Here is a 23,892-nt window from a genome sequence, read left to right on the forward strand (position 1 = left end):
ACTTTACTGAGGCTGAAAACGAGCGCATGTGCGAAAAAAGCGTGTTATCTGGGCACACTGGCCTCAATTGAGGCAAAATTGCCCACGCCTGCTCTAGAGCGATGCGTTCTCAGCGAGTGCCACAAGCTTTCTGTCCACTGGTAAAAATCCTTTTTGGTGGGAGGATTAGCAACGTGAGAAAAACCGTTAAAACGAGGGGAGGAATTCCTCCGTTCCTCAAGAGTAAGGAGAAAGTTTCCTTCCCCAAACCAATTCAAAATCGTCGCTGCCAAGGACATTGCAACGGTTGAGTCAGGGTTGTGGCAATCGTCACTTTTACGACCGAATCCTCAACGCAACCGTCCAAAGTGCGCACTTGAGAAGGATCGAATTTCCGCGTCCGGAAAGTCCCTCTTTCCCACGCACAATGTCCACTACATTATGTTGATGTCTTGGGCAAGTCCAGGAATTGTTGTATGCGTAGATTATCAATATTGAGTTTGTTATTAATGATTAAGTGCAGCAAGAAAACAAGACCAATTTAGTTTATTTGCATTGATTCACATGTTAATTAGAAAATGTTCCCCAGGTTTCAATGATCTCCACGCATTCTCATTCATTCACAATCCCGAACAAACGTACACACGGGCATCGGCGGTTAACGAATGCTAGTAATTAACGTAAATATACGGCTAAAGGAGTTTCGGAAGCATGCTCGGCTGGAACTTGAAAAGTTTTTGTTTACGTAGCGGGTGTGGTACACTAGTATGGTGCTCGAGCGTCAACTGTGTTTGGTATTATACTCAAAGTACAACATGTGAGCAAAGCGAAGTTTAACGGTGCAACCAGCGCACTGTGGACTCGACATTATTTCTTTTTAATGAATTCATTTAAGTTTCCCGCCGCGAAACTCCCAACGTCTGACGTTAAAAAACAAGATATTCTAAATATTCACCCTCAGAAAATCGGGAGCTTTTAACCGACGAGGATTTCCAAGCATTTAACGTTAAAAAATATTAATTGTTCAAGAATTAAGTCTGTTTCGAAAGGTAGTACACATTGTTAAAAGTCAGTTTAATGAAGCTTGAACAGAGATTTTCTCGCATCAAACAGGCTTTTAAATGAAATGGAATTCATGTACAGAAAGAAATCAGTGAGGAATAATAAATGCATAAAATGAGAAAACCTGAGAAAATGAGAAAAATTGTGAAAAATTAGCATAATTCGGAATACAACGGTTTGCAGCGAAGTTTCGGTGTATTTTCGATTTGAGCGATGCCGAGGTTCAGCGAATCGTTCCGGGAACGTTCTCCATAGCAAATTACGAGTGTTAGTGGCACGTGTAACGTTTCGCCAGTGGCGGTTCCACGAATCTCTCGGTTTAATATGCAGCTAAGCGAGACCGTATCGCGTAACTCTCTCTCTATACAGCAGCGTCGCTGCCATAAATTCCCACTGTTTCTTCATTGAATTACTCCGGGGTCTCGGTGTGCACAAGCCTCGTTATTACCGCGTAGCACTTGCACGGTGCTGTGAACTCGGAATCCCGTTGATTTCAAATTTAAGAGGACCATCTCCTGTTCCCGATTTTTTTGTTAAATCGTTCTCGCCTACGCCTTCGAAATCATCCAGCAATCAATTTCGTTTCGCGGTTCCAGTCGCGAAATCATCTCGTATCCTTTCGCGCGCATCCAGTACTGGTTTAAGAATGAGTAGACATTTTTGTCTCCTTTTAGAATCTATTTTGCAAGTCTCGAGAAAAGTGAAAAAGAATTGTGCGGTCGGGGTTCGTAGCGGTGGTAACCGTTTCCCATTAAAGTTGAAATATTCAAATGACTGTCGAGCGGTTTAATATAAAAATCTCGTAACGTCGGAACTAATTTCGCGCTTTTGAAACAGGGGTTAGAAATATCTTTACGAGAGCAGCTCGCCGCTCGCGTGTTCTCTCATGCGATGTGAGTGTGCGTGTGTGTAGTGTGTACCATGGTGCACGTAAGTTCGGCTCGTTGTAAATTTAAAGTGCGCCCTCTCGTTTAAATTCAAATTATTAAAATGGAAATGTAAATTACAAGAAACTCGCGTCAGCCGCAACGGGAGAGGACTGCTCCGCTAAAGTTGCTTAGAACAACTCAACGAAACGAAATTGGACGGGTCAAAAATATCGACGATTGTTATCTTAGATGAAAATCCATTTCCTAAAGTACCTAGTTCCGTTCGAAATTGTATTGCAAAACAAGCTCTTTGGAAGAAATTACGCGTCAAGGTGGACGTTCCATTATCGAACAAAATGTTTCTGCGTCATCTTAAAATCATTTCAACCGCTAAACAAACCTTCTAATCAGTTCAATAGATCCGGCGGACCATATTTAGCAAAATCCTGCATAAAATCGCGCGTTCAGTGGGAGGCCTGCAGTCTGTCGATAAGAATCCCATTCATTAATATACGGATCAAGATCTACGGCACGAGTTCGATCGTCGAACGCGTCGGTCGGTTGTCGAGGGTGTAAAAGCGGGTTTGTGCGAAAGGGGTAGATATCGTTGTTGGCCATCAATGATTCCCGAAGTTCCGGCGTTTCTCGCCAAGGGGAACGTGACTGCGATGCCGGTCGCATGATCGCATGATCGGCAACGAGACGACGCCGTCGCCGGGACCGGAAGTTGGTCGGCAGACACTCCATCGTGGCGGAACGGTTCCCAGAGAGGGAGAGAGATGGAGAGATAGGAACGGGGCGATGCAGTTTCCGATAAGACCTCACGTTTCACAGAGAACCGTTTAAGCTCCGATGTCCCCGGCACACAGGGAGAGCCCAGCCGCGTGATCCGACGGGGGATCCAAGGCCGGATAATTATCCAGCTAGACGAGCCCCGCGATCCGGGGGATGGACTGCGGATAATTCTCTGGAGCAGTCAGACGTCACTTGGTAATCCGAGCGCAATTACCAGAGTTCGGAAAGTTGGCGTTCGAGAGCGAACGGCAGAGAAAGAGAGAGAGAGAGAGAGATTAGACGTGTCGTCGCATCGCAACCCTTCCAAAGACCACCCCCGCCCCTGTATTTTACGGCTCCTTCGCCTCGAAGACCCTCGATTCGTCGCACTGTGGCTCGCTTCTTCGATCTAACGGATCGAAACTGTCATTCGTACATGGGCCTAGCCGATTAAGACGGTCAAAGCTGTCCTTAGAGCTTTTTTAATGGCTATCGAACCAGATTTCTTGAGCACCTGCACAGTTATCTACTTATTAAAACAAGAGAAACAGTTTCATTTAAAGATTCACAGTCTATAAACTAAGATAGTGTTGTTAACATTTTGCCTGTGATCATTATTGCTTGCAAAAATTAGCAGACGAGCACAATGTTCTCAAGGGAGAGGATCGATGTTTTTTGAATGTTTTCAGAATCACCGGGATCGATGAAACGTTCGCAAGTGTCCGCATCGAAAACTGTCAAGCAGAGGGTATCTAAACAGGGGAAACACTTGTTGCCGGCGGTATGTCGCATAAAATATCCAACACGTCAAAGCGCTGGCGGGGGAACAACGTTCGTTCTCTACGGTCACCATCGGACCGTCGCCATTTTGCCGTCTGTTTGGCCTGGTTCGGTGTGCTCGTATTAATTGGTTCATGCATGACGACGCGGACACGATGTTCCGGGAACTCTCGTAAGATACGTCATGAATGAAATTTGCATGCTGGCATTCGGCTTAGCCCGAGAGGCAGAGAGAGAGATAGGAGACGAGGGATGATACGTTTGCGCGAGCACCGATTGCATTGCACGCCCAGGTGATCAAAGATTGACTGGCAATTGATAAGCTGCGTGAAATTCCCCGTGGGATCCTTGTAATTCTGTCTTATTGCTTATTATCCTCTGGAGAAACGCGTGAAGCAAGTACACGCGTAAAGTGTAACTCCTTTAAAGATTTCTTATTCAATTATTTTGGGTCTGGGCTCGGTTGCAATTTGATTTCAACGATGGAAAAATGTAATTGATGTTCTGGGATTTTTCTGTTCAGTGTTTCGAAAATTTTTAGAGAGAATGATTACTTAGTTATTTTGGGTCTGAGTTAGGTTGCAGTTTGGTTGAAACGTTTGAAAAGAGTAAAAAAATCTATCTGGGAATTTCTGCTCTCGGTGATTCTGTTCGATGGATTCTTTCATTTCTAACGATACCCCATGAAAGATCCTATTTTCTCGGTGGAGATTACATATTCCATTTCATCGTTCATTGGAGAGATACGTATGTGTGCCGCGTCTTGAAATCGAGCTGGCGACGAGGCACGTTCGAAATGTTGAAACGCGAACAGGCGAGAAATGTCAGCGAACGGAATGAAAGATGGAGAATAAATGCGGATTTCATTCGACAGCAGTCATATATCATCTTGACTGATCGTTGGGCGGCTGCTAATTTTTCGAGCCAATTAAAACAGAAGTCTGTGCCTAAACCATCACTCTAAAACCGATATTCTGTAGATGAGAGAACAGAAAAAACTTTGCTATATAAAAGTGAAATAATTTAATAATTCGTTCGATCGAACGGATAACGAATTAAATAATTCATTCAATTTAACTGATACTGAATTTAATCATTTATTCTCAATTTGATTACTCATGTGTCTAGTCCTAGTGTAATGTTTTATTGTACAGAATGAAGTTTGAAAGTTCGCATGAGAATGTTCTAGGAAAATGTAATATCTACTTTACAGGGTATAAACACTTTAATTCATGGCAGTTTCGTTTTAACTCCAATTTACTGCAACCATTTATGCAGGAAATTAAATTTCTTTTTAATAACTTTATTGAAAATCGCGGGAACTTCGAGTGGTTATTAGCGGCCACTTTTACGCTTATATTCGCTTTGCCAATTAATACACAATTTGGCTTCTGTATTACCGAGCAAGGTTTCATTAATTCTTAATTAGTAGTCCATTTAATTTTAATTTCTATTCAATTTGGCTCCTCCATCGTTAACGAGGTTCCCCCAATTCTAGACTGACGCTCGATTTAATTGTTATTGAATCCTCAATTCAATTGATACTGAAGTTGACTTTTATGCTGCTGAAAGATCTTCCTAATTCCAGAGCAGTACTCAATTTAATTTATGTCGATTTCGGCATTTTACGTTACCGGGATGATCATTAGAATTCTAGCAAGACTTTTCGGATTATAGAGTACAACTCAAGTCATGTAATATGAAATTTGGTTTTCGTAAGACGATTTAAAACGGGTGTCTGTCGGCTTTGGTGAACTTCTCACGAAACAATCGGTCTCTTAATCTTAATCGATCGCGGCCGCAAAGTTTCTTCGATGCATGCTGCGATTTTCCGCGAACTGCCTACTATTTTAGCAGGGCCGAAAGAAACCTTGTTGAGAACAGCGAGGGGTCCTAAAAGTGGTCCTTCCGGATGGCGTTCGGTGCGCGATGATTGGAAATCGCCGCTTGGGAAATACCCTTTTCACTTGATCGAGTAACATTCCGTTCCCCGTGTTTTTCAGGTGAAATCCGAGACTGGCTCTCTCCTCTCCCGTTCTGTGTCTCCTGGTCGACGTGCCGCCGCGATAAAGGGGCATAAAACGGCCCGGAAAACGTGCTACCCGCCAGGAACAGATGACCGGACTCGATTAAAATCGCCGGCGACGATTGGAAATCGGATGGGAAACGGGCACGAATCGTTGCTCGGACCGCACACTTGCCGGTTATCAAATTTATGATCGTATTTATTCGCTTGCTCGATCGCGAACGTTATCACTGACGCTCCGCCCATTTGCGAGCACCGCCCCAGACGAATTTCAAATCCTTCGGCGAATTTGAGCCGGTCCTGTTCATGCAAATTTCTGTTTTCCGCGTAACGTTCGTGTGAACTGATTTCCTCTGGAAATAATCCATATTGTTAGAAAAGCTCTTTAAAGAAAAGAAAAGCTGGTAATTATTTACAAAAGTACTGCCCTCTCCGATTTTGATGAAATTTATATATCTTATGCAGCAACACATTCTAAACAACTTTTTCCTTTTCCAATATAGGGGGGTCGCTTTTAGTTTTCGAGATATTTGCAAAAAACTATCGCGAATACTGTATTGAATTTTTCGTATTCCTGAACGCTCCGCTGCAGAGATAAGAGAGAAAACGGGGGGGGGGGGGCAGAAAGGGCCAGCCTGACACCACACACACCCACCCGTGCTTAACACGCACCCACTGTTTCTAAATTATACTCTAGATTCTTATGTATTTTCACGTGCTAATTACGAATATGATAGTGAAAATTGGTGCAAATGTTAATTTCTTAACGGAAACCTTCTTTTTAAAAACAGTGGGTGCGTGTTAAGCACTGGGTGGGTGTGTGTGGTGTCAGGCTGGCCCTTTCCCCAGCAATACGAAAAATTCAATACAGTATTCGCGATAGTTTTTTGCAAATATCTCGAAAACTAAAAGCGACCCCCCTATATTGGAAAAGGAAAAAGTTGTTCAAAATGTCCATATCTATAACATATATAAATTTCATCAAAATCGGAGAGGGCAGTACTTTTGTAAATAATTAGCAAGAAACTCAAGAAATTTCGAAAGTGAATAATTAGTACAAGTCGCTCGGCCAATTTGAAACGGAACAGAAGATGCGGGATCGAGAGGCGCATTGAGAGATGAAATGTCGGCGTCGATCTGTGCATTGTTGAATCAGCACCAGGGACTAATAACAGCGAAGGATTCCGATCCGCTGCATCAGAAGCGAATAATTTCCAGCCGGTGATTTTTATGTCCTCGATTTTTCCCGGGAAGAAGGGAAGACATTCCGGAGCGTCGTCGCCTCTGGCCCGTAAGACTTTATAGGACGCTGGCTCGTGTTCATCGTGTGCATGTTTCTTCGATGGACAGGCTTGATGACAGGCCTTTACGTTCGTCTATTCTCCGCGACGCGACGTCCCTTTATTCGACGGGAATACTTCAAGTATTATAGGAGAGAGAGAGAGAGAGAGAGAGAGCCTGCGGCTGTGGCAATGTATTTCGTTCATCGACGAGGCCGACCGTTCCCGCTCCACCCCCTTCGCGTAGAATTAAATTTTCCGTGGTGAAAATGGGTGAGAGGGTGGCACACACTAATTCTGTCTTCGACTTGGGTACCATGCGTGCACACGCAACGTTGACAGGCAGGCAGAAGATTTAATTACGAACCTAACAACCTCTTTATCGCCTTGATTGAACAGGAGAAAGTGGTGGTTCAATTTAATTTGTGTTCGGAATTTCAGGGAAATTCTGTTGGACCGAAGATAAAGTTTTTATCGGCCCGGCTTTTTTAAATTCGGAAGAAAATCTTGTTATTTTATTTTATTTGTAGCCGCCCCTATCGTTGTTATTGAATGGAGAAAAGTATTGGTTTAATTGAATTTATATTGAGAATTTTATTTAAATCGTTTTAAACGAATGATGGTATTTTTATTCGGATAGCTTCTTTCCGATTTGTTTGGATTACTGCGCAATCATAATAATAATAATAATAGTATAAAATATTGTAAGAAAATGTATCGTGTTGCTAATGACCTTTGATGTTGAAGCAACATTAAACAAATAAATTAATAAAAAAAATAATAGTATTATGTTGAAAAATGAATGCGACCTCCTTATTATCTTTATTGGACAAAGGAAAATGTTAGCAATACGAAGTTTAATTTCATTTATTTTTCTTCGAGAATTTCGATTGAATGATATCAAACAGAAAATAATATTGCTACTAGGATGGTCGTTTTCTTATATTTATTCATCGAATATGAGAAGATGTCCTTGCAGCCGTATTACGTTTTCGGTGCGCTCTTGCTTGAGTTTCCTTGTTTTATTATATTGCATTGGTTCAGTGAGAAGTCGACGCAAAAACAAATATTACGGACAAATGAATATATAAAAAAAGGAACGGTAGAATATTTTCCAATACATTGGACGAGCTTCGTATTTTCTACAGTTCAATGAATTCTTGTCTTCGATCCTCAAAATAATGAAAATGTGAGAGAACAAGAATATATTGAAGCAAGAACAGCGTCGAATAATATTGAATTCAATGGTTGAAGGAACAAACAAAATCAGAGAGAAACGAGATATATGAAAATGACATGGAACACACAATACTAACCCGAATATGGTGTTGACAAAGAACGCGGTTAAATAGAAACAACCCCCGCCCCTTGTTTCGTTACATTTTACGGATCGGTGACAAACACGAACAAAAATAAAATTCCGACGGAGTCCGCGAAGTTTTTGTTTTATTATGAAATTATCGACAGGTCGGGTCTACGTTTTACACACACCATTAAACTGATATTTTATTGTCCACGATAATATCACGATTCATTTTATCAGAATGAAAAATAGAATTCCAGCATTATTATTTATCGTTCTCTGGTGCAATTCGTTTCGTTAATTCTTTGCTTAATTATTCGAATGTGAATCATTTGTGCAGAATATTCAACAAAATACATTTTTCATTTCACATATAAAGAAATCAATCATTGGAACGAGCGAAAAGAAAATGGATGTTCACATAGCTCGATTATTATTTTGCGCAGGTGAGCATGCGAGCGGCAACACAACCATTCTTTACATAAATAAATAAAGTTCAGCTTGAGAGCGTCGTGCGTCTTGTGACATCATGAAGAATGCACGCGAGCGTCAGGATTCAAGAAAGGAGGGTTGTAGATTTCGAGAAAAATTGCGGGAGAAACGTGTCTCGACTAACTAATTAACCAGATGCTATAGAGGCAATATTTTTCCTGGAATAAACATTCTCAATTCAGACTACTGATGTTTGCTGAAATTGTTTATTTTCATACGCGACTTCACGGAAAGCGAGTTTAAATGCAATCCGATTTTTTGGCTACAATTTTTAAAACTGAATTGAAATTTGATGAAACTTTGCTGTATAAATGAATCAAAATCGTAAAGTGGAGAAAAAATACTCCTAATTAAGCGAACAGTTCGAGAATTGGCTCCAAGATTAGCAGATACGTGGAAGAGAAAAAAATGTTGACCGGAACCCTGGCAAAAGGAGATACAGGGCTGAAAAGGTTCAAGTAGAAGCAGCAGATATACAGAGCCAGGAGCTGTAGCAGCAAAAAGAAGTACGAGCAGCAGCAGAAGGAATGTCTTCAGATAAGAAAGTTGCAATTCCAGGAAAGGCGTGGTGGAAAGATAAATTAGAAAATGAGAAGGATGCAGGAAACGAGATGCGAATAAGAGGATAAAGAAGAATAGTATGTACACGGATCGAAATTAATCAGGTCTTGACCTCGCGTTAATTAGATTGCAATTTTACCTAAAGCGGGACGGATTCATGTACCAGGAGATGAACATATTTATTCTTTAATATTTCATTTTGCAGGAGTTCGACGGAACAGCATGCAAAATAAGGCCAGCCACTTTCCCATTTTCCCCATATTCTCGTATCCGGGAAAATAGATTTTGGCCCGTTCATGCTTCAGTTTCATTTTCGCTAGTCTCGCGGGACAGTTTGGCAGGTGTCAATTTTCCGAGGGCCCGGAACTTCCGTCGATGGGTAACAAATGTCTCGGCTCTTTTTCGCTCGAGTCAATCTTTCTCGATCGATCGTCTCCCGGCAAAAGTTTTCGGTGGTTTTGTGCGGAGAGGAAATCCGTGGGTACCCCACGGGAAAACTTCGATCCCGAGGACAAGTCCTCGGACATTTGTTGTCTGGCACCGGTGTCGGCGATTCCTCAACTTCGCAGTCGCATTGTTTTAATTATCGCGGGCCGTTCGCGCGCGTGTTCCAGAACACATCTTTGACCCAGATTCGGGTGAATGCGGCGTAGCGAGGCCGTTAAAAGCTTCTTTTGAAAGGGGAGGCCCTGGCCACCAGATAAGGAAACTTACTGACCACGTTCGCCCAATTGTCCCGCGGAAATCAGAAAACCAGCGAACAGTGCCCGCCAGAGAACGGGAAAACTAGCCGCCGAGTTTTCTCCTCTGCGGTTCCCCACGATCGCTATAAGGAAATCCCATTAGGCGAATCGACGGCTCACCGCGACGCCGACTCGCACAACTTTTTCCTCAGATATTGCTGAAGAATCGCGGGGAACGATCGATGGAACTTTACCAGTTCGGAAAATATAAAGACACTTTGCTTCTTACTGGTTGACCTTCTTCTGACATTGTTTAATCCGCCTTTCTGGTCGCTGGAGGGGAGGAAAATGTAATTATAGGGGATCGTTGATGTCAAGGTCAAGTAAGAATTTATTACCGCATTTATTCTCAATTATACTGGTTATTTTTCGATTAAACCGAAGATTACCTTTGGAATCATTTTTAATGCTCATTCCTGTCGAGGTCATTTATTATTGCATTTATTCTCGTTATCATTCTTTTAAATACGAAGATAATTTTTGTAATGTTTCATGTAATTGAAATCAAAGTGTTATTGACTTACGATCACCTTCATTTATTATTGCAATTCCAATTTACGTTGTTACTAAATACGTGTACAGCGGCTCTAATTACGGAGAATATTACAAAGTTTGTATTAAAGTTCGAGGAAGCTCAATAAGGAAGGATGAAGTGAATAAAATGGTAAAATTATAAGGGTTGCTTGGTATCGAGGTCAATAATAATTTATTATTGAACTTGTTCTCTATCGGTCCCTTCCATTATACGGTTAAAGTCACATTCATTTTCCTGTCGACTACATTTATTATTGCATTTTTCACTTATGTTGTTGGTAAACAGATTTACAACGGCTTTAACTATGGCGGATGTTATAAAGTTCGCATGAAAGTTCTGAATTTTAATTGTGTGAAACGTACAATCAAGTCTAGTGAGAACGCGGAACGAAATTTCGACAAATATTGAACGCGAATTATTTGTTACCTTTTTATTTAATAATTGTTGTAATAATTTCGAAAGTATTTCAAAAACAACTGCATGCCTCGAGGATGCACCGCGGAAGGGGAACGCAGTGACGTAGTTCACGTGGTTTCCACTGTGTTAACCTTTAAAAGCGAGCCGATACTGCGTCGCGGATTATTTACCGCGATAGTGAAATTGCAATGGTGATTGAACATGGTGCACCATATAGCCGACCTTGAATCTTTGACCTTCCAGCCTTGCGCGAGATTATTCTCGTGTTTGCGTTCACGGTTACTTCAACTATACAGGCGCTGTCTCTTCGCACGTGCCATCGAGGGTGGATCGCAGAATCGAAGGTGACGAGAAAAATCGTTATATTCGAGAATTCTGCGAACCAATAACCTCGGTACTTAGAAACAATACCCCGGTGGTTAATAGAAATTAATTCGGCGCGTAGACGACGATGATCCGATCTGTGAAAATCCAGATTTAAACGGGGCCTCGGGATTAGGCGAGCTCCTGAGGACCTATTTAACCAACGATTTTAATATTTCACGCGCGGAAATGCGCGGGTTAAGGCGAATTTAAGCTCAGACTGTAATTTTCAATTTACGAGCAGCTACGGGGCCGTCGAATATTTAACGAGAGCCTGAATTTACAGAGGCGAAGGATAATTTACCGGGCGCTCGCCGGAGCCGAACGATCCCTATAAATACGGAACAAAAGTGGACTAATACAGAGAACAAGAGACTGCTTATTCTTCTAGAGATAGAGCGGGAGAGAAAAAAGACCACGAGAAAATAATGGCGAGAGAAAGTTTCCCGAAGAACCCGTAGCGTCGCGTAATCGATAGACGGCGTTAGGCGACAATGTAAACCGTCGTTGCGACAACGAATCCAAAGTTTCGTCGCAACGCTTGCCGGGAAATTGCAGGACCGACCCCTACATAGCCTGTTTGTTATTAAAACGAGGAAAAGTTCTTTGACTATTTTATTTAACTTGTAATTAAAATCGAGGAAAGTTTCTCGCCCGCCGTTCCACGCTGTTCCGCTGTGTTTGACCGAGAGATTCGACGAATTATTATGTTTGCGCTCCGATGAAACTTCCGGTGATCGACAAATGTTTGAGTTATGGATCGTTTACGGACATCGTCTCCGAGTCCGTGAGAGCTGTTAATCGTTCCACTGGTTAACGCCAGTTCTGATTTTTCGCCAGTTTAGTTTGGACTTGTGTGTTCAGTATTGGAGTTGGTTTCGAGTTGATTTAACGAAACGTTATTTCTATAATAATTTAACAGGAAGTTCCCCTCGTGTGGACTCACTATACATATATTTTTTCGGGTGGTTTTCACGGGTGATTCCAACTGACCCGGGGTTCTAATAATCGAGAGAAACTCGCAGCGTAACGAAGTCGGTCGTCGAAAGGCGGTCCGGCCTCGCGAATTCATCGTTCTTTAATTTTAACGAACGGCGAAACGGATAGCCCTTGAGAAACTGGGTCTATCCGCCTTTGGTCTGTGAATCCTGTGAATGCGGGCCGCGCGTACGTATCGGCCGGTGTGCGGCTCTCTACATCACTGAAAAGAAATCCCCAAAGCTTCGGCTTTCTTACGTGCCTGCCGGTTATATACTGGCCCTGCCAGCCGGCGCAACGAGTATCAAGCATCAGGTAGATCACAATAGAGCCGGGAGGCTTGCGCGGCAGCCAGCGATGCGTTCTTCTTGCTGATATTACCACGGTGACGCTGTCTCGGATCTACAAGATTTATCCCTCTGCCCTCCATACCGAATTCCGTTGACGAACTCGACAATTCTCCCGCGAGTTGTTCCCGCTCCAGCGGACTATCTTCCCTCTTACGTTTCATTAGCCTTAGATTTTGTTGGAACTTTTTTTTCCTCTCCTCGGAAAACGGAACAATTTTCAGAAAACAATGTTGCGGTTGTAGGGTGGGTGAGTCGGCGACGAGTCGTCGGCGAGAATAATTGTGGCTGGCTGGTGTTTTATTGTTCTCATTTGCAATCGAAGTTCTGAACGTGCGAGGCTATTAGAGGCTGGGAACGTCGATATTTGTGCCCGGTTATCAGCAGATGGCCGATAGGGGAACGAACGCGTACGGGCACGGCTTGCGGAATACACAAAGAGGTATTTAGCGTAATGACGATTGGCTATTCGAATTCGATTTAAAATTACCCGGCCACCTTCTCCGCTGTCCGCTGGTCGTACAACAACGCGTATCGAAAACTCTCGTATCGTTTCGCGTTTAATCGGGTCTCCCATGGCCGTGTCGCAAATTAGGCCGTCATTCGATTAGCAGGATCAACGAATCCTGTGTCAAATCCCGTGATTCCGTGAAAGAATGCTGAACAATCGGCTCGTTTAACCCTTATTAACGCTTTACCGACCAGCAAAGCTACTGATAGGCGTTCCAATCACGTTTTTTAAATGATAATCCGAGAGAAGTTATTCCCGGATCCTTTTTATGGCTTGCGGGAATTTTCAGGAACTGCCGGAGCATCAGATTCGACGGAATTTCGTATGATTTTTATTGATGTTGGATCTACAAATGAAAATAGGAAAGAAAATGGAAATTGTATAAACATCCGCAGTCTGATTGTTATTGTAGTGATAAATTGAAGTTGTAAATTGTCTAACCTAAACATTGGTTCGAATTGAGCTGGTCTCCCGTAAGTGTCCCGATATCTGCGGATTAAAAGACGTGGATAGCGACATATGCCCAGTCTCGTAGAATTTGATACACGAGATGCAGAGCCCACGGAGCCAGGATATAGCACCATGTCAACAGAACTCTCTCAATACAGAAATGCTTGAACTCTCGTGGTATAGATAACGCTGAAACCTGATACCAAGTCGTCTGAAACTCCTCGGATCGCGTGGAACGTGGAGGACTCAAGATCCCGGAGATACCTCGGCAACCCGATCCTCATGAAACCCGGGGACAATGGTGTTCGCCAAGAGGAACAACAACACTTGATCATCGCGGACACTCAAAGCTGTAAACCAACCTTTAGTACTACTAACAAAAATGTGTAGACGGGATGTAGAACAGTAAAAAGAATTAAAACATGAAATAAATGTCTGTGCAATTGCTATAAGTCTGGTGATGACTAGATTTCTGAAATTTTCAAAGACACTCGAGTAATTTAGACTCGATGGCACGCTTAGAGCCTTTAAGTAAGACCTTCAGAGGACACGTCCAACGAGATCGAAGCTTCCCGAACTATATTACAACGAAGCAAATCAGAGCAAGGTGAAGTGGGCTCAAAGAATAAAGAAGCGGATCAGAGAGGGTCCAAGCGAATAGGAGAGGATTGAAACGGACCAGAATGAATCCAAGTGAAAAGGTACCGAAGCAATCTCGGTTCCGAATGAAGTCGAGAAAGTTGAAGTGGACGCAAGCAGCAGACTGGAGCTGTAAACAGTTTCGAGAGGGCCGAAGAAGATCTCCGCCAAGGCCAACGATACACGCGAACGTCACCGAGTCCAATATCATTTGTAATGTCTTCCGTGGAATCGGTGACATCTGTGTCAAGTTGAACAGACCTAATTTCGTCCGTATGGAGTCCCACATGCCCATTGACATCTGCATTGTGTTCTATTGCTACGGTCCCTGGAATACCTCTGTTATCTGCACCCGACAACAATCCAATCAGTTCTACGCGTCCAATAGCATCCGGCGACGATTCTACGCGCACGGTAACTGTATTTATGGCGTCCTCCCTGACCAACTATATTTCTGCCTTCTGGAGAAGATCCAAAACGCGTTTTTGTCACCTCCACGCTGACAGGATATTTGTCCTGGTGTTTTCGAAAATTCCCATTTTAGAAACCATGCCCGGGAAAGCCAATAATGGGAGGCGGTAGTTCCGCGAGGAGAATTCTAGCAGCAGAAACACACACACAAAAGCTTCGGACAATGGTGTTGTAAAAGATGAAGAATTTCTTTTGTAGGTAACATTCTAACAACACTTGTTCTTCATTTACTATCCATGATTCTATATGATAATGGAAGACCATAAAATAGTTTCGCGTACGATAAGCGTCAATGTAACACGAACCTTCGTTCCCACAATTCCCTGTTCAGTGTAAGCCGTAACGGCGACACCTGAGATAATCGAAGGGAGCACGCGGATTAGCTTCTCCGGCGCGTTGCCGGAACTTTTGACTCGCATCGGTCGGCCGAAATTCAATTAAACCATACTCCGCGGATCCGAATGAAGTCATCAAGCGATCCGCGCCCCACATACGGTTCACGGGACATCGTTCGAAACTCCATCCGTCCGCCAAACTAGACCAATCAACCGGGCGCGGGTTAATAACACGCGCGCACACCTCGCGCCGCGAGCTGCATGCCTAATGAACGACAAGCAGCGCGGACGATGCACGCGCGTTGCAACGCGATGCAGAGCGATGCACGCGCCTGGAAAAATTTAATATTCATCCGCGGAAGGTCATTAAGGGCGCGCGTACTATCCGCGTGATACTGTAAGTACACGCCGAGTTTAATAAGCTCCGCTGGTTTCCCCGTTTGCCGAGACTTTGTGCGAGCCGCGACGACGCGCCGCTCCGTACCCTGCGGCTCCGTCAATGACGCCGACGCCGTCGTCGGAACGTCATTGTCCGACCGTCGCGCAATATTCGACGGCAGATAAACGGTAACGACGTTACACGCCAAACTAGACGAACGCCTCGTTGCTAATAGACCGTGGTTGTTCTCCTCGATGCGACGAGTTCCTCTTCCTGCTCCTTCTCCTCCTTTTAACGCTTCTGCTCCTCTAGCAAGGGAGGTTACGTAACACGCCGATTTTAATGAAATTTTCGTATGATATAGCCGACATTCATGTTAACACCTTGCCCTATATGTAAATATGCAAGTGCTTATGCAAGGTGCAACTAATTTTATTTTTTTGTAAGATGTTCTTCGTTGTTTTTTTGTTTCCAGTCATCTTGACTACAGTAATTCTTCCATCGAAGTCCTGGGTCGCCTGTTCTATCGAAGTCCAGTGCTTACTCACTCCACTGCCGGCCAACGCTGCGCCGCGCCGTAGAGCGGCGATGATTGATCTCGGCTCGGATATATCGGTGCGAACACCACACATTGACTCGAGTGAATCGAGTTCTCAAACTTCTTAATTTTAATGATCGGTTTATGGGACTTTTACTAGCTTATTCCTGGCGTTTCTCTGATTAAAATGATACCAAACACGATATAATTTCAACGTTATTTAGTGGTTTAATCGACGGTAAAAGTTTCGAAGACAACGAAGACCAGCGACAACGCGGGCCTTTGAACTGTGCCGGCGACGGCGACACGCTTCGGCCACGCGATCCTATTTCATTCTGTCCTTCTCTATGTTCGGCTCGTCGTTTGAAGTCTCGGCGGTAGACGCAGTCATAAAAATTTAGCCACCCTATTCTATCGAAGTCCGTTCAAAACACTTTTTTTTGTTGGGACTTCGATAGAAGAATTACTGTAGTTCGGTAGTTACAGAACGACGTATCACGTCTCTCACGCGATATTGTAGGCGAAGGGGTTAACGTGGTGAGAATAGCGTTTTCATGAAAAAGTTGTAATGTTTTATACAAAAATTTGCTACTCGTCGGTGATCGTTCTATTCGACGAAGATTCCCTGGAGGGGAGCGTGGTTTCCGCCTAGGAAGACACACAGAATCTTGAATACTCTCGAAGTATATTGTCCCTTGTGTGGATATGTTTTTCTGTTTTCGATGCACTCGAGCTACCCCGTCTATGTGCGCCGGCTGCGGTCGATCGAGTGGTATAACCGGATAGAACGAAGTTCACCGTGCGAAAACAAATGAAATATCTGGCACGGAATTTGCTCGCGTGCCGCTCAGCCCTCTAGAAAAAAACTATCCTTTTGGTAATACTACCTTAGTAATCCCGCCATTCACTTTCCTGTTTTTCCACCGAAAACGTTCGTCCGTACGGAAAATCGGTAACGACCTCTTTTTCGGAGGTCGACCACAAAGGCTTCGCGTTCTCCTTTTTACTCTATCGACGGCAGTATTTACGCGAATACATATCAAAGCGAAATAGAAACACTGCGGCATGATAGAACCCGATCCGATAGACAATTATATCTGATCAAAAGATTTGATGATCAGAGACAGATCTGTTGCATTTGAAAAAATTACAATAGATTGACTTATTCTATCGTTGAACGAACTGCACTATATACCATACGGTAACTCTGAATGGGTTAATGAAGAAGCATTTGCTTGCACACATTAAAACGCGCGGAAAAGGGTTTCCGGCGAACCCAACAGATAACGTCCGTGCACGGTGGCGTTCCACAGCGAGTGTTTGCAAACCTTATTAACGCCGATAGCACTCCTCCGCAATTCTCTGGAGATTCCTCTCGTAATCTGTGAATATCCTCTCGGTGAAAGATGGGCTCCCTTTTTTCCGTTAAGAACACCGAGAACTTGATCGAACTTCCAGAAGTATTTACAGCGACCGTAAGACCGGGTCTCGGTCTCGTGTTTGTGTCTCCCCTCGCGGTTGGATTGGAAAAGTTCGTCATAGTTCGCGCGATTTGAAAAACAAATCGGCTTAAACCTTCGGAACGAATTATGCCGGCCTGAGCTTGGCAGATTTAATTATTTCAGCGACGGGCAAAATTAAAATCACCCATGTACCTGTTCTTAAGCATCGCCGTTATCTTCGTTAAAAAATCTTCAGTTTATTTTTTCAAGTAATTACGAAGCGGATTTTAACAATTCGCGAGATATCGACGGCGAAGTGTATCGATTCGCGACGATTCTTAAAATAGTGTTTCAATGAGGATGATCAATCAATAATTAAACGAACCAGTCTTGCGGAAACACGTCACTTTCTCCGGCACTGTATCGGATTAAAATCCGATAGCCTGGTTTCACGAATTATAAAAGCGCGACGGATGTCTGTCGTTCGATGCGTTCGCTTGTGTTGATGCAAAACGTTTCGGCGAAATGTTTCTAAAGGATAAAAGGAAAAAATAATACGAATGTCAAGAGTAAACAGTGCCCAATAAAAATATTCCCAAGCCTAGTATGCTTCTGTATGTGACTCTCAATCATCGTATCCAGCACTTTGGAGGGTTAGCAATTTTCCCAGAGGAAAATCGTACAGTTAGATCGTTTCCCAGGGTGGTCCGCTGTTCGATCGAGTTGTTGTAACGTCTTCCTCTACGAAAATCGCGGCCAGGGAGAAAAAGAACGCAGTTGGGATCCCGTTCGAGTCCGCCATTCATTATTTACGAGCAGGCCGCTGTTCGTTTCCCGTCCGTCACGAGGCGTCTCCCCCGCGACCCGTGACATTCAATTTCCACCTCGTCTCGGAAAATAGGATTTCCCGGATCTCGTGCGAGCCACAGCCTCCCGGAAAACACCGCGGTTCGTGGCCTCGTTTTCGTCTCGATCGTGTCGATCCATGGGAACAAAAGGCGTCGAAGCCAACTCCGCGAATCGACCGATCGCGATCGGTTTTTTTCTTTTTCGATTGCACCGTCAACAAATTTCCCGGCGAACACCACGAATCAGTCGCGCCGGGATTCTCGATTTTCGACAGCGGCGCGGTGTTCCCCTGTTGATCTCGTTCCGCGGTCCCGGAAGAGTTGTTTGTTGCCGAATTCGTGACCGAATTTGCGGACCACGCGAAACTGACTTCGTTAGCGCGATCGAAATTAGGAGATTGAATAATTGCGTTCGACGCGTTATCGCCCTTCTGGAATTGAAATCGAGATAAGCGATCGACCAATCGAAAACACCGCGGGACAATGAAAATTGGCAATATTTTCCAAATTTTGTGATACTGCCGATTTTTTCTGGAGCGATTAGATATTTCGCAAGATTCACTGTGACAGTGATTGTTCTACCTGTCTAATCAAACATCCTTTCATTTGACTTGTCTGACTATGAGTCGTTCTACTCTACTTGTAAAGTTAAAGGTTGCCCTTATTCCACTTGTTTCAAGACAAACTGTACCCATTTTAACCTGTGTGGTCAGTAACTACCTCATTCCACTTAGCTGATTAATTCTCTACCTACTCTACTGTCTGATTAGTGGTCAGACCTATTTCCCTTGTCTGTCCAGTGGCTGCCTGGTTTCCTCAGATTGTGTGGTATACGTACAGTAACGGTATCTATATTATTCATGACTTTCTAACATTCAACGTAATATAGAATGTTTGAATGTTCCCGACAGAAAAATCACTGATATAGAAGGTGAAACGTGAAGACCGAATGAATTTCCGTCCGTCTAAAGATATGTCGGCGGTGTCGTCCGTAAGTCTGAACCGCGAGAAAGCACGAGGGGAAGAGTGAATCGTCGATCGGTAGGATCTCGAGACAGGTCTTCCGGCTTTCGAAACAGGAAACTCGCTCGCGAGTGGAAAGTTCGACGACTATCTTTTCTGCATCTTCCAGATGCAGATCCCCGATGCACGGACAGTTCGGAAAACCCTTTCCAAGGGAGAAAGTTCGTGGGGAACAGTTCGCCTCTCTCCCGTTGGGCGTAACAGTCGAAAGATTGCGAGACGCGGAACTGCACTTTGCGCCGGAGCTGGCAACATTAGCGTTGACATTTTTCAACCCTCCCCTTGACATTCTGTATTTTAAGCGGCGACCCTTGCCACCGACGGTGTTAAAGGTCCTTATCGCCTTTCCTTCCTTCGCCCTTACGTAAGCTTACGTTCACAGGCTCGTTCGACTGATCGAAGATTAATATACGTATACATCGACTCTCGATGTTGTTCAGTTATTTACTTTGACGACTGGTCTGCGGCCTTCGGTATTAATAAAGCACGAGGTTTTGTTGCTGTTGATAGACTGCGGCGACTTTTTTCATCGATCCACTTTTTGTCCGTTGAAAATTGTTCTATCATAAATTCCATTATATGTACGCTCCTTAACAAATTTTTACAATAAATTCGCCGTACATACGTGATGCGTTAATGCATTGTATTGGGTTGGCAAACAAGTTCGTTCGGTTTTTGTGATTTATTCCACTCTAACAATACATTCTTTCCATGACAATGTATAATATAATATGACAAATGTATCTCGAATCTTCTCATATTGTACGTTCAAGAATGAAAGAAAACGTATGAAATCGTACGATGAAACTCCGCAGGAGACAGCACATTTTCAGTGGAAAAAGGTGGATTGATTAATGGGTCTGCGGAGGAATGTCTGACAACCGTTAAAAATTTAACGAACTTGAAATTTCTGTTTGTTATTTATCATCCGTATCAATTGAAGTTGCGGTATCGCCGTGTACAATTTTCAAGGGGTTTAACCGATGGCATCGTGAACGGAAGAAAGAGGCCGACACATCGTTCCCGTAGTTGTCGCGATTGGTTAGCCAGGCACGCTACGATTGACTCCTCTGACGAATTAAAGGAACGTTCGCCGTGTTCGTTATCGCGAGCTGCCGCCGCGTTCGCAAATGAATTCGTTCCGGCGAAACAAATAAGGAAAACAGAACGCGGATAAAAATGGCCGGCGGGACGCGAACCTCGAATTAACGCTTCACAGTGTCGTAACTCCGTGCACCGGTCTCCCACGGAATTTCGTTTTTCTAATGAACAATCCTATTTACACACTCCGAGGGGAAATTTTTATCGGGACCTGTGTGCATACGAAATTCGCTGTGTCCGCCGAGCAGAACATTAGTTTCTCACGAATTTGCGTACGGCCACGGAATTACGATTAAATCTCTTCGGATGGAAAAATAATTAGCTCGAATAGATTTTCAAACAACTTTATATCCCATTCGGGCAGACAACTTTTGTTAACAAAATGTTATTGTTGAATGAAGTCCTTATAAATTATAAATACCGTGCTGCAAGTAGACCTGTATGCATTTATGGCATGCGCATATTTTTAAATAACGAGGAAACATGAATAGCAATAAGCAGTAATGTGTACTCTATGGGAATCGTAAGGAACTTTTTAGTTGATAAATTGACAAATTTGTCTGCGATCCTGGTTTTTATCAAATAAGCCGTGCAATTCATAAAACAAAAAGTTTCACCTTGAAAAAAGGATCAAGGTCAATTTTGCAATACGCTAAACAAATTCTTGAAAATCGCTTGTTTCAGTGTCGTCGCACGAGAAGCTCCCCTTATAGAGGCGACGGGTTCTTTGTGATCGGTTCTGGTGCTTCGGCACCAGGGGAGCATGGGTATTAAGGTCAGACGTTAAAAGTAGCTGGAAGCAGAGCCCGCGAAGAGGCTTTCCGCCGATAATACATGAAATACGGAAGTTCGAGGTTAATTTAAAGGCAACCATGGAAAAATAATGGCCAGGCTGAGGCTGCAAACAGTTTGATAGGAGTTGCCCCCTCGCCCCCCGAGAGCTGATAGATATTGGAGGAAAGCTTATCGTTGACCTGCTCCACTTAGTTATCCAGTGTACATCACCGGCTCGCCGGTCGTCGAATCGAAAAGGTTCAAAAGCTGATGCCCGCAGTTCGGTTTCTATGGACAGCTCGGTTAATTTACGGGGGCGGTTGCAGAGTGGACAGGAGGTCGCGCAAAAATTACGACATCTTCAATATCGAGCCGGCAACCCCGAAATAATTTATCGCGGCGCCTCGGACCGGCCGCGGCCGGGGCGGCGATCAATCTTCGCGCAACCGACTCCGATTTGAAATATTCCACTCGTCGAACTGTTGAAGTTCCTGAGTTATGGCAGTTCGTTCGGCTAATTTATGATCGCCGATTCAAGAAGCCCAGCTCCCCGAATGATTCAGGACCTGGTCAACTTCGAAATTATCTCCGTTGATGCAGTAATTCGATAAGTTTCACGCCGAGTCGGAACTAGGTTTCCGCGAGTTCTAATGGTGTTTGCAATTTTTTTAGAATGAAGTTTGAACTGGCAAACGAGAAGGTGCAATTTCGGTTTCTTGATCGTGGGATTTCGCGGAGGATCAAGAGCCGCGAGAACAAGCAAGGATCTCGTAAACTGTGCACCGTTTACGCTAAACTTCCTCGTACCAGCATAAACTGTTGATTGCAATTAGACTCGGACACGCGGCGAAAACATTTCCCATTTTCCGATACGTTCGTGTTGCCGAGGTTAGTTTAACTATTATTAATGTTTTCGCCGGCCGGATCGTCGCCGTGTTCTATGGTCGCGATACATCCGTTCGTCGCCCGTGCAGTGTAACATTTAATTGCGAACATTCGCGCGGTAACGGGGAACAAAGCAGCATGATTATTTGCCGTATCGCGAGGGGAGGAGGAGCTAACTTTCCGCCGGGGAGATTAGCATTTTCATGCGGGGAAACGGTTCATATCGCCGTTTGTAATTTGCCTCGATTTCGACGAACAGCGAAATTTCGGAAATAATTATCTAGTTTTCGACGTGGCGCGCGAATCACTCGTTCGCGAACGAGTGATTCGCGCTTCGTGTCGGCGACATCGTGCCCGAGAGATAATGCAGAATATTCGGTGAAAAATTCCGAAACATTTGTCGGACAACATTGTTGCGGAACGCGGTACTCGATGGGAGTACACGGGCCTTCGGGCGCGAGCGATCCATCATCCGTCGATGTTTGGAATTTCGAATGATCTATCGGGCAGTTTTTCAGAAAAACTTCATGCACTTCGACGCCTCTTCTCGATCGATGCGATTCCACTGGAGTGGTTTGTAATGCGCTTGGTTCCCAGTCTGGCCGTGACCGGTATATTCTACTGATTTCACTCGTGGAAAGTGTGTATTCATCGAACAGGCATTTTACACAACAAATCATTTCATTCGCGATCCCACACAAATAAAATAGAATGGTCTAAATGGTGAAATCAACCGTGACGATGAAATTATTACAAAATCCATGGAATAGCTTTCTTGAAACACTGTTCGATCAAGAAATTCTCGGATACAGGTGAAAAACAGGGTCGACGATGGTTCCCCGGGAAAATTCCTGCGTCACCGTTGTTCAAGGGTTTCTCGCGAGGAGTGGGCCCTTCGTAACAGCGTTTGAGATTCACGTCACGTCCGCTCGCTTGATTGCTTTCCCGATCCCGTTAGCAAAGAAGGAAAAAAAGGAAAAACCCAGGAAGAGATCGGAAAGGTGGGGCGCGCGAGAGAGAAAGGATTATTTGAAATTCTAGCCGGTCTGTACTATTAAATAAAGGCCGCGAGAGAAATGCGCGGCGCGATCCCGTGCGAATAAATCTCGCCGGGCCGTCGCACCGGCCGGGGTCGCGGCCCGAGCTTTCCCGCCTACCGTTCGCACATTTCAAATATTCCTGGGAAAGTGTCCACACTCCCGACTTCTCGCCTCCTGGATCATGGGATATCGTGGAAACGCCGCGGCTTTATTCCGCCAGGTGTTCTTTCGCGACACCTCGCCCCGTACCCCGGTTTAACGGATGAATCCGCTCCGAGTCGCAGTGATTTCGACGCTAGGCGAAACGCCGACCTTCGATTAGGCGGTGTAGCATTAATTAGCATGTTCGCTGCCACTCCAATCCCCGTGAAAATTCACGGAAAATCAGGACAAGTGGGAGAGAAGCCACGGTTTTTCAGTAGGAGCCAATAACAACTGTTTGCGGTTTCATCTTTTAGTTATTATCTATTAAAAATCCGCCTAAAATGCGGCAACCCGACAAATATTTATAAACGTCGTCCAATTACATGAACATACATTAATTTTATCTTTTACATGAACCTCCAACGATCGTCCCGACCCAACATGGAAAGAAAGTGTGCGGAATGAGACTTACCCAAGTCCATGATATGTTCCTTGCCGAAGTGTTTCAAGGAGTGAACATGGAGGATCCCGAAAGCAAGCTGCATTCCAGTAGTGAGCAACAGGGCGAGGAACCCGGCTGCGCAGACCAGCCACCCCCATCCGCCGTCCGGGTAGAAATGCGTCCGCATGCCGGCGTCGTCTATGTCTGAAGACGAAAAGGTTTGTTCTCTTTACGATTCGCCGTTAAATCCTGTCCTCGTTCGCGGAGCACAAGCCACGCGTAAACAAACAGTTTACTACGTCTGCCATTCGCTTTAGCGTTCATGTCGTGATAAGAACGTGGCCCGCCGGTGGACGAACAC

At 44.3% G+C, this 23,892-nt stretch overlaps 1 protein-coding gene across 6 annotated transcripts in view; it reads right to left on the reverse strand.

Annotated features, from left to right (window-relative positions):
• LOC143214246 (monocarboxylate transporter 10-like) overlaps positions 1–23,892 on the reverse strand; it is a 141,637-nt gene that overhangs the window by 44,116 nt on the left and 73,629 nt on the right. For all 6 annotated transcript variants that reach the window (XM_076435032.1, XM_076435040.1, XM_076435022.1 and 3 more), the window contains one exon: positions 23,562–23,735. In XM_076435032.1, coding sequence (XP_076291147.1) covers positions 23,562–23,735 — 174 coding nt within the window. The remainder of the gene's footprint in view (positions 1–23,561; positions 23,736–23,892) is intronic.

Source organism: Lasioglossum baleicum, chromosome 1, assembly GCF_051020765.1.
Source record: "Lasioglossum baleicum chromosome 1, iyLasBale1, whole genome shotgun sequence".
NCBI lineage: Eukaryota > Metazoa > Arthropoda > Insecta > Hymenoptera > Halictidae > Lasioglossum > Lasioglossum baleicum.